The 12,129-nt window shown below is 40.1% G+C and overlaps 1 protein-coding gene and 1 long non-coding RNA gene across 3 annotated transcripts in view; both read right to left on the bottom strand.

Annotated features, from left to right (window-relative positions):
* Nucleotides 1-12,129, bottom strand: part of LOC143840168 (uncharacterized) — a 75,412-nt gene that overhangs the window by 12,018 nt on the left and 51,265 nt on the right. The window lies entirely within an intron of this gene.
* Nucleotides 1-12,129, bottom strand: part of CD99 (CD99 molecule (Xg blood group)) — a 39,946-nt gene that overhangs the window by 12,018 nt on the left and 15,799 nt on the right. For both annotated transcript variants that reach the window (XM_077343334.1, XM_077343332.1), the window contains exons 2-6: nucleotides 8,066-8,101; nucleotides 6,488-6,538; nucleotides 5,369-5,407; nucleotides 3,147-3,194; nucleotides 778-834 (exon numbers count right to left, since the gene is read on the bottom strand). In XM_077343334.1, the coding sequence (XP_077199449.1) occupies nucleotides 778-834; nucleotides 3,147-3,194; nucleotides 5,369-5,407; nucleotides 6,488-6,538; nucleotides 8,066-8,101 (231 nt within the window). The remainder of the gene's footprint in view (nucleotides 1-777; nucleotides 835-3,146; nucleotides 3,195-5,368; nucleotides 5,408-6,487; nucleotides 6,539-8,065; nucleotides 8,102-12,129) is intronic.

Below are 12,129 nucleotides of genomic sequence, written 5' to 3' on the forward strand. Positions count from 1 at the left end.
GATAAAGTTATCATCAGAAGAGAATAATACATCAACCTGCTAAAATCTTGGGTGAACAAATAATGCAGATGTGAGCCCAGAATATTCTAGAAGAAATGAGATACATGACTAGAAGACAGGGAGGAATATTTTGGGAATATTTGACCATGAAACAACAACATAATTTTCTGGCTGGATTTAAAATAATAACAATACTAGAAGATGTGGAAAAATATTATTTAACATTTGATTGATTGGATTTGTTCCGTTCCACTCTCAGCAAGCCAGCACATGGTAGGTTACAGAATAGAAACCCAATACCAGGGGTAGTCAAACTGCGGCCCTCCAGATGTCCATGGACTACAATTCCCATGAGCCCCTGCCAGCATTTTGCTGGCAGGGACTTGTGGGAATTGTAGTCCATGGACATCTGGAGGGCCGCAGTTTGACTACCCCTGCCCAATACAATAAAATTCCCATTAAAACCCCAATTTTGCACAGTATCTTGTACTGTTTCCTAAATTGTCTTATGAGGCACTTGAACATCTTAAATCTGAAAGAGATACAAAAGTAGAAGATGCAATTGAAGCATCACCAAGTTCACCAGTAGTGACTGTTCCAGCTGCAGTCATAACAAAATGACTTTTAAACCTCCCTCCGTTTGTAGCCATTACTGTAACTGTGCACTGCTAAGAAGTTGCTAATATCCCCGTTTCTTTCAGGTCATTCCTTAAGCCAATTCCCCGTAGAACAGGAAGAGCTACAAATAAAGAAAATAAAAGTTTGTCAAAAACTTACCTCCTGGCTTTTCTGGAGGCAGTGTACCTTCATATAAGTCACTATCACTGAGTTCCCCTACAAAAACAGATTTTTGTAAACAAATAATTTAAAATTAAGAAAAGATCTATAACTTTGAGTTGTTTCTTTTTCAAGTTTTTTATCAAGTTTTTTATCATTAAGTTCTTTGCAGTTTTCCAAAAAGCTTTAATCATAAACAAATCTATTAGCAAATAAATTTGATTTAAGTCAATAGAGCTTATTCCAAACAAAGTTTAAGATTCAATTGTAAAAATGTGTTGCATGAACTAGCAAAGCATTTGTTACGGTTGGAAAAACAACTATATCAGTGCAGTTTCACAAAACACCTTTGTACTTTTTTTTTTTTTACAGAGCTGATCTTGTCTTTGTTTTCCACCATAGGAAACAATGTAGGTTGAACAGGGCACCCTATTTGGATGCCTGTAGAATTGGGCCCCCTGGTCCATTTTTTCAAAAACTTGGGGGTTCTTTTGAGGAGAGGCCTCTGCGGCTATGCTGCAAATTTGGTGCCTCTCTCTCTATCAGGATAAATCCAAATACCCCCAGTCACTATGCTGAACCATTGATTGAGGTGATTTAGATTTGGAGGGGTCAATTTGGGTCGAAGCTGAGAAGCACTGAATTTTTACTTAGTGCACATCCCTCATTCACACAGACATGGGAAGGGACAGGAGTTGGATATTTGTGCAGGAGAACAGATCTAATACTAATTTCATAGCTAAGATTTCAACAGCACAATAATGTTTCATCAGATTGAAAGGAGATGAGCAGTGGAGTGCCCTAGTGCTTGATGCTAGGTCAGGTACTTTTCAACATTTTTATCAATGATATGGATGAGGAGGTGGAAGAACTAATTAAATTTGCTGTAGACACCAAATTGGGAGTAGTAGTGAACACCCCCAAAGATAGAATTCAACAAGATTTGAACATGTTGGAAAAGTGGGAAAATGAGAGCAAAATTCAATAAGTGCAGGAGGAGTGCAGACTTCTATCACTGTTAAGGAGTGACAGCCCAAAATAAAATAAATATTTCTGGACTGAGGAAGGGAGAAAGAAAGATTTTTCTTACCAAGGTTCAGGGTAGAACAGGCTCGCTAATTTCTTTCTCTGAGATAGTGGTGACAATTGCTTTTTCTAATGGTTTATGTTAAAAGTTACACTCTAGTTTGTTTTTTTGGGCTTTTTGTTTTTGTTTTGTTTTTGTTTGTTTGTTTTACTGGTGGTAGCAAAAAGGAAATAACTGGATGGGGAATGTGTGGCAATCAGTGGATTGCACATACCCCAGTTCACCACTTGGTGGCAGCAGTTTGGATTCAAACCAGGATTACAGTTAACAGACAGAGTAGTGATACTACTCTTGTGTTTTGTTTCTCCCCCAAGTTTTTTTTTAGGTAACAAATACGGCAGAATGCTAATTAAAGCAGAGCTTTGCATTGCTGCTACCCAATTCCATGAGACATGCAGTGTATGTGCTGTCTCCACTTGCCCACTATGGCACCTCCTGACCTTCCAGGTGAACTTTGTAACTTCAGTCAGACTGGGCCAGAATATAGTAACAATTAGTATTCTTACTAACTATGGATCTGATAGGAAATAATCCCTCAATTTCTACAAGGCTAGTTTTTCTCAAGTACCTTCTCTCAGGCCTATCAGTAGCAGAACAAAATTTGAGTCCAATGGCACCTTTAAGACCAACAAGCTTTTATTCAAGGTGTGAGCTTTCATGTGCATGCACACTTCCTCAGATAATGGACCAGGAATTACAAGAGTACAGATATAAGGAGTAAATTGGTAGCAAATTATTAAACAGCCTCATGACAATGTCCAACAAATATGCAACATGATAGTGAAGATCAAATAATTCCTTGCTAGAATAACAAATCAGTTTTTTGGGTTCAATTGTTGTTCACAAAAATATAGGAGCAATAAAAATTCTAGGCTTAGTGATTAATGGCAGATGCTTTCCCTGCTGTGAAAAGAAGTAATTAAAAGAGACCTGTTGCTAGCCACATCTGTCTCTACCCAAGCATGGAAGCATCCCCACAAGTGACAAGCCGTGCTGAGTTCGTTCTCCTGTCTTAAAACCAGAGTTAGATTCTAAACCACACTGCATACTTTACATTACACTGTAGTCCCACTGTCCCAAGTGAAATAAATGAAGAAAGGATGTAGATATAAGAGTTGAATGCTAACCTCATTCTTAGAATCTAACTCTGCTACGTTCTGGACCAGTTGCAATTTCCATAGCACAGATAAGGGTAAGCCCACATAGAGTGAGTTACAGAAGTCCAGTCCTAGAGACATACTGTTGGATTAGGATTTTAAGAAATGCTTCTAGAGACTCTTACCTCCAGAGTTGCCATGACCTCCAGGCCGATCAGGTTGACTGGGTTCATCTATTGACAAATATAAGAACTAACTTCAAAATGTATAAACAGATAAAACATCTAAAAACATACTTTTGTCTTCCTCCTAAACTCTGCACTATACAGATTGTTTTTATTTATCATGCAGGATAACATCCTATATTTAACAACCAAAATTATTTTTAAAAGGGATCCAGATTAAGATCAGGATACAAGCATACATACACACAACAACCTTATTACTACTATTATTATTATAACTCTCTTGAGCCCATGTTGGGATAGAGGTGATCTAGAAAAATAATAATAATAATCACAACAACAACAACAATAAGAATGCCACCCTGAAGTCCAATAAATAAATAAAACTCCAGCCTGTACAGATACATAAATGTCCAGTATGAATGTCTCAAAATGTTCTTTAATATATAGACAAATCATCTTCCCTGGGTTGAGCTAAATATCCCCAACACTACCCGAAGAAGTCACGGCTTACAATCATATCCCCAACACTTAAGAATTGTCTCATGCTAAAGCATAATTTTGGAAACCACTATAATATAAAAGATACTTATGTTTTACAAAACGGAGCTCTTCTACCAGGCTAAGCTTGAGGCTGGGCTGAAGCCCTGGGGTATTCGAGCAGGTCTCCCCCCCCCTCCGGCTTCCTGGGCTTGGTGTGAGACCAGACCCAGATGTTAACTTTCTACCCTGATTTACATCTAGGGCCTTGTTTGACCATGCTAGAGGCCACAGTTGAGGAGGGGTTATTTTATATTGTATTATCGCCATCCTTAACTGTATTTTTGGGGTATTAATTATTGTTTTATGGGGTGTTTTAAACTGATGTTTATATGATGTTTTATTGTTAACTGCCACGAGCCAGCTTGCTGGGAGCAGCTGTAGATAAATCTAATAAATAAATAAATAAATAGCTGGATGAATGCCCGTGAGCTGCAAGCTTAGGCATAATCTCCCACTGTGCAAAGAATATCATAATGGGAACCCAGAATTTCTGCATTTAAATTGCTGTGCACAGCGGTGATAACAGCAATACCTACCTGCTAAAATAAGGAGCAAACAGACTGCAAGCATGCATTTATACATATAGCTTTAAATTCACACTAAAACACCTATATGTTGAATGGGTGAACCAGGGAAGAGTACGCAAATTCACAGCTAGGTCCTGTGTTAGGTTGGTTCACTGGCTGCAGTGAACCAACCTAAAAGTATTATTTATTTATTTCTCATATGGCACATGGGTTACATAGCCAAGAAACTGTAGCATTATCTGGCAGCCAGACAAGAGAGATTTGGAGGATGTTTGTCATTGCCTGTAAGGACCCTGGTATTCCTTGGAGGTTGCCCTTCCTATGGCTAGCCAGGGCTGATTCTTCTTCTTCGCTTCTGAGATCTGACAAATGTTGGTTTGAAGAGGCAAAGTGTTGCAGGATGAGAGGCAAAAATAGATAAACATTACAATTATGAACAGGATCTTCTAAAGACGATATTGCAAGAAACTGGGGTGATCACATCTTCAAGAGGAGCTGCAGGGAGGGTTGTGTTTGAATGCACTGTATGCGTATTGTTACTGTTTCTGTGCATTTATTGCCTGTGTTCATATATTACATACTGCCATAAACTTGCAGGGCTAATTCTAAATTTTCTAATGAGATTAAACTGGGAACAAGTTGTCTCACAGCATGGAAAAGAGTTATTAAACTGCAACTTGTATTCATTTGTTTAGTGTGAACCAGGTCAGTAATTTATTGTTTGTAACCATTGTTTTCTTTTTACAAGAAATAGTTTAAGGGGATAGAAAGTCTGTTCATCTGCGTTCATGGAATTAACTTCCTATCTAAGAGGGCTTTCACAGAGAATCACCATTGCTGTTTTCTGTTGCTCCCTCCAGGAAGGGTAATCACCTAGAGCCCTTTTCGTGCTCCAGGCCTGGCCACTGTTAGGTTTGTTTGTTGGTTTTAGTTATTAGTAGATAACATTGGTACTGAAAATAGCATGCAAGTTGCTCACCCTGCTCTTTTCCTGGAGACTCTCCCAACATAGGTGATTCTCATTACGTCTTTACATAAAATCTTTGAACCAACAGCACTTTTGAGACACGTTTCTGTCAATTAGTTAGCTAAAGGTTAAAATCCAAAATTAGACTCCATTTTACAAAGCTTTTGGAGTCTTCTTACACTTACCCCCACCTCCAAAGGCATCCTCTAAGTTAAAGTCATCATCTAAGAGGGAGAAAAAACATTTTACTTTTTTTCCAGAAGTGGCCTGTAGAAGGACTCATCCCCACAAATATCCCATGCAAAGTGGGGAAGAACAAAGAAATCTGCAAACACATCAGAGAAACTGGCAATGAAAAGGAAAGGGGGCAAAAAAACCTGTCAGATATACTAATAAACAGGGTCTGAAATGAATTAATATATTTATTGGTTTGTTAAATACATAATGGCAGTGCAATTCCCCAAAACAGTCATGACACAATTTTTAAAATGCTGCTCTTAGATTATTTTTTTAAAATATTTCATTGCAGTCAGCTGAATGAAAGGGACTTGTTTGTACATAACATAATCTTTCTATCAACTGTACAGAATAATGTACATTTCAGTAGCATTTAAGACTACAACTTTAGCTCTAATAATGCCCAGTTTGTGTGTGGATGATGCACCGGGTAAAACTGGTCCTGAGTGTCTCTCAGGGGGGATATGGAGCCAATATGGAGAAGGCATTCCCCCACTGAGGACCAATTGCAGTGCTTCCCTGCCCTCCACCTTCCTGCCACTTCTGGGCAGTGAGCATGCCAGGAGAAGAGCCAACTGTTCCTCACGCAAGACACCCGTGAGGGCACCCAGGTGCCCTTGGAGGCTCTGAGGGGGAAGCGCTGGCCCTGGTGGCCCAACTTACTTGGCTGGGTCACCTCACTCTGAGGCCTCCTGTTCACCAGGGAGAAAGAGGAGATCGGCTGGTTTCTAGAGCTCTGATACTTGTAAAATATATTTACTTGAGATTTTTATCTGTCCTTGTGGATGAAGTGCAAGTTGAGTTGCAGTGTTAACAGGAACCACGTACTTATCATATCAAAATAGGCTTAAATGTTAAAATGCCCTCTCATCTGACAGTGCTCCCTCAAAAATACTGTTTCTCTATCCAAAATGATTAGTATTAAAAATGATTAGTATTACTTTTTAAACTGCAAATAAGACCACATATTGTCCTTGTATAACCATATATATTAGTATAAAACTGTTCTTCAACATATTAATCAGGAAATCTGACTAATTAATATTTGTAGAACAAATAATACTCACCTGATGCTGGTTTTTTGGTCACTGTAGTTGGCTTTTTTGTAGGTACAGATTCTGAAGAAATAAAAACATTCAGTACTTAACATTTGAAACGGTCAGCTACTATTGGTTTTATAGCATTACCACGGAACTACTGTTTTCTAGATTGAACCAAAGCGTAAGTCATACGAGATTAAGATAATTAGGTTTGCCAACCTCCAGATAGTAGCTAGAGACTTCCCACTATTAACAATTGCTCTCCAGGTGATAGATTTTGAATACTTACATTCTTGCAAAAAGGGGGGAAAGTTGGTTGGTTTCTGAGTGGTCCTAAGTGAGAAATGCTTGGAATTTTAAACTAGTTACTTACTCCCTGCTGAGCTTATTGATGAAATTGACCACTTTGAAAGGTGGACTGTATGGCATTATACCCCACTGATGTCCCTCACCTCCCCGAACCCCACCTTCTTCAGACACCACTTTCAACATTTTTCAGGTATTTCTCAAACCCGGCAACCCAAGGTAGCTTGATGCAAGTTCTGCAAGACAGCATATGTGAATGGATAATAATTTGAACTAGACACTGAATTCTTAAGAAAACAGATGCTGCCCAAATAGGCTTATGGTCTAGACCAGGGGTAGTCAATCTGCGACCGCAGTTTGACTACCCCTGGTCTAAATCGTATGTATATGGACTATAATTACTACTACTCCTGCCAGCGGTAGTCCATGCACATTTGACAAACTACAGGTTGACAACTCCCAGTCTAAACCATCTAGCTATGCTGATTTATCAGAGCTTTTTAATTCACAATTAGCTGCTTCACCAACAAGCTGAGTAAGGAATAACTGACTAGTTTGGAAGTCCAAAGGGCATTTCTAGCTTACGACCACTCAGAAATCAACCAATTTTTCCTCTCTTTTTGCCAAAACTGAAATACAGTCTCAGAAGTATAGAGGTCAATTCAGACTGGAATAGGAGTTAGTGGGGAAATTTAGGAACAGTCCATATGTGTATTCAAGTTTCTACCAAAGAGAAAGCAGCAGCTACCAGTCAGGAAAGCAACATGGGATAAGGGAAGTTTAGGCCTCCTTGTCCCTGAAATCATCTCCCACGTGCCTGAAAATCTAAGCTCCAATCAGGAACTTTCAATGCATGTCTGTCTGAGAAGGCCTGAACACCCAGGATATATACTGCATAGTTAGGCCCTCAGTTTACAGGATGTGCAATACCTGGACAGGAGATCACCCCTATACATAAGTATATAGTCCAGTGCAGTATGCTTATCATAGGCTTTCAGGCACCACAGTAATCAAGATGCTTATCATAAGCTTTCAGGCACCACAGTAATTCCTACCCACTCTACCCAACCCCAACCCCTAACCACATTTCAGGACTGGTTTATGTCACCCATCTTGTTCCAAATTCTTATGGTACCAAATTATAGCAGTGGAATGATCTAAATATGCTCCACCTGGATAATTTGTTCTGAAACTACATAGCTAGTTAAGCAGAATTAAATGCTCTTTTTACTATAGCATTAGAATTACTATAAGCTCCACAAATACTCATAAACATTTCATATGGCTTTTGTTGCTTACCAGGTCCAAGTGCATCTTCTAAATCAAAGTCTTGTCCTGTTCAATAAAAAAGAGTGCATTTTTTGTTTCTAAATTATAATTGCAGTTCTAGCTGCATATAATTGCAGTTCTAGCTGGATATAAATGTTTTAATTAATAAATAAAATCCAATAATCTTATAGGACTGGTGCAGATGAAATGTAGTTGAAAGTGACTTATGGGGCATTCCACTTTACAATACAAATTCCACCCCACTAGGCTTGCCAACCAGTGGCAGCCTCAGTCAATGGCATTATGCCACTTCTGGAGAAAACCTGGAAGTGACATCATTGTGCTCTAAGAATTACTAGAAACTATGCATTTTCTCCCTAGAAGTGATATAATGCCAGTAGGCTGACAGAGAAGCGTCAGGGAATGGGAGTGGGGACAGGGGAGCCACACCCATGGTGTAAACCTGGCAGCCATAATCTTCCTGTAATAGCATTATATTTGCAACTTTTAGTTCCCATTCAATTATAAGATTTGCAAACCTTGATTCAAAATACTGCTTAAGAAGAAACTAATGGTTTGTGTAAAATATAATAATTAAGGTAAAAAAGGAAGGGAGCATTCATGTAACAGTTATAGAGTTTCCAGGGAGTAACTGGCAACCCTATACGGTTGCTAGATTTCCATCTGCAGCAAGCCAAAATGTAAAAACACAGAATTAAAGAGATCAATGCTGGAAGTCCATGACAACATGCAATGCTATTTGAACGACTTGTGCCAGTCATACTCTCCCAGAGTATCCAACCTCAGATAATGTAGTGAAGATAAAACTTATGAGAGGAGAACCTAAGCTGCACGGGTATAAATGAAATACATCAATACTTCAGTGTTTTTTAAACTGTAAATAAGCAGCAGATATGTAAGTGACTGTACATATGTAATGATTGGGGAAGGCACTGGCAAACCACCCCGTATTGAGTCTGCCATGAAAATGCTGGAGGGCGTCACCCCAAGGGTCAGACATGACTCGGTGCTTGCACAGGGGATACCTTTATGTAAGTAGTGAATTGCCTATTAACCTATGGCACGGAAAAAAAATCACCTACAGGCAGCAAATCAAGAAACATGGATCTCTCTGGTTCATACCATTCATGTGCAATACAACATGAATATTCTAAATAAACAAGTAGGCTAACAAAAAATTCTGTACAGCAGAAGCCTTAAGGAAATACTCTCAGTGGATATTGACTCACCATGTCCAGGAAAATAGGGCAGGAGGGAAACTTACCCCCCCCCCCCCCGCTTTGTGCTGCCTTGTGTAACACCTTGTGAGTTCAAAAAAGTGCTGGGAGCTCCTTGCACAAACTGCCAGAATATCCTAAGTAGGCCCCTCTTTACAAGGGAGAAATCATGATGTAGTAGCCGTCAACACAGCAACTGGGCTCCATCAGGCACGTGCACCATTCATGATAGGGGTGGCCTAGAGCAACGGTGAAGACCACATGACTAGGAGAAACGACAAGGGGAAAAGCTGCTATTTCCCACCTTGTTTGTAGGCCTCCAAGGGCACACCTTTTATAGACAAACACAGAACCCACCTGTAGACAAAACCCACTGAATTTGGAGAAGACAAATGTGATGCTTATGCCTGATGCATCATAGACATCAAAACAGATACACATTTGCTGTATCATCTCTGGAAACTGCTTGATATTTAGGCATTAGCAAGTTTTAACATGGAGGGGCCAGAATATGAGTAATGTGAGAGCAACAGGCAGGCTGCAACGGAATTAGCCATCTCATCCTGTGGGCATCATTCTTTCCAATAAGCCAAAAGCTCTGACAGGATGTTTATTCACACTGCCAAGCAGCCCTTTATAATTAGCTTTGCAGCAGCATACCATGATGCTAGGCAGACTTAACATCCTGCAGCTCTTCAAATGTATGTATGGTGTACGCTTGTTCCAACTTAAATAACTGTTGCATGCCGAGGTGGATTCTTCTGTCCAGAAGAAATCCTTCAAAGTGCATTCTGAAATGCACAACATTAAAAACAAACTCCACCAGAATAAGCTGCAGTGGAAAGGATTCTAAACTTAAAAGAAACTAGTGAACATTATATGGTCATATGCCACTGTCATCATTTTCTCCTCTTACACTTATTCATTAAGATTGTACACCGCCACTCCCTACAAACAGGCTTGGGACGGTTCACAGCATAAAAACAAGCATCAATAAAACCATCACGAATACTAGGCCTCTACTATACAGCCATTCTTTCTTTCTATCAAGTCACCATCTTGCCCAACCCCTTTTTGTTTCTTGATGGTCCATATGGTAGAATGTATTTTGTGTACCCTCTCCTGCTGTGATTACAAGTGATATTTTGTTGTTCCTTTCCTATTCCATGTTCAGCTTTTATTGCTGAACTGCCTCGAGGGTTAATCGGGAGCCAGGACTTACCGGGGCTCTTCATTGCTGCCGCGGAGGAGCAAGCCCGGCAGCGAAGAAAAGGTGCCTTCTGACGCGCCTTTCAGGAAGCCTGGGGGTGGGGCTGCAGAGGAGTGGCACGCCTCTCAGGTGGGGGGAGGAATGGGCCTATTTAAGGGGCCGGGCATGCGTGCTCGGCCTCTTTCCTCTGGAGTGCAGCACGGAGAAGCTTCCCACCCTCCCTCCCTCCCTCCCTCTTTTTTCGGGTTTGTTTGCGAAAATATGTATTAGTGGTTATTGTTAGGGTTATATAGTTATTGTCACAGTGGGCGGGTTGGCATGGGGAGAATCCTTTTGGGGGAAGCAGGTTTGAGTATCTGCTTCCCTCGGTATTTGGGGGTCTCATTAAGAGATCGGCGCGTATGCGAGCGGAATGTCAACCCAGCTGGGTAGGCAGGCTCGCATTGCCAGGTGGTTTGGGGAGACAGACAGAGCCCATTGGATCCCTGTTAAGCCGCCTTCCCTGGGTGTGGGTTTCAGATGGCAAGGAGCTTTCCATGCTATAGGCTTACACCTAGGCTGGTTCTCCAGGGCACCATCTGAGTCCTTGATTCGTCGGTCTGCTGACCGAGTCTTTAATGGATTCCTCCTCATGCCAAGCCAACTCTCCTTTGCTAGGAGAATAAAGCTGTGGCCTTATTTTTCCAAACACTGGTGTGGTGTCTTTTCTTCCTGTGGGCTACGGACTGCCCTCCTGCCAAGCAATCCATGGAGACTGCTGTTGCTATTTACTATTGCTACTTTTTTGCACAGATTCAAAAGGAGAATATCTTTGAGGCTTGCCTGTTTTATTCTATTTCAGACAAACCACATTTTTAATTAATTTAGTTTTTTAACTTAAGTGTTCTTCACTGGCTTTCATTGTCAGCTTCTAAACTGGGGACCATTTTATAAGTATCATTTAGGCTGCTGAGTGGTGTCATGCTGTTTTCATTCCTTATTTAATTGCTTTTTTGGTTTTGTTTTATGCTTTTTTTGGTATTGTTTTGCATACGAAGTAGGATTGCCAATTCCAGGTTTGGAAATACTTTGATTTGAGAATGGAGCCAAGGAGGATGGAGTTTAGGGAGGGGAAAGACCTCAGAAGTGTCCACATTATGAAGCAGCCATTTTTACACTGCAAAAAGTGGAATAAAGATAAATAAAAAGCTATCTCTATGAACTGGAGGTATCTTCAGCCCCTAGCTGAAGCAAGTCCCCTGACATCTAATCTAATCAAATTCATGTGACACATCTGGCTTTATGAAGCATGTTTAACCAAAGCCAACTTTATTTGCTGATTCTAATAATCTTTGTGTAAACGGTTTCTGGAATTTGTTGTTCAGAACATGGTAATTATATGTAAGTACGTATACACTCCTAATTCACTGTGATACAATTCATCAAAACATACTCTGGATTTCCATGAAATAAAGCCAAATACACATGACATGGAAGTTTGTTTTATCCCCTTTCCTAATGTTGGTATGGATGCATGAAAAACTGAGGGGGCATTGTAACTGCAAATGAATTTCCTAATCAGTGGAAGAGCAAGAAAACTCTGCTAGAATTTTTACCTTCCTACATTTTATTATACATGTGTGATGTGATGTATGATTTTAGTCACA

Source organism: Paroedura picta, chromosome 6 (assembly GCF_049243985.1).
Source record: "Paroedura picta isolate Pp20150507F chromosome 6, Ppicta_v3.0, whole genome shotgun sequence".
NCBI lineage: Eukaryota > Metazoa > Chordata > Lepidosauria > Squamata > Gekkonidae > Paroedura > Paroedura picta.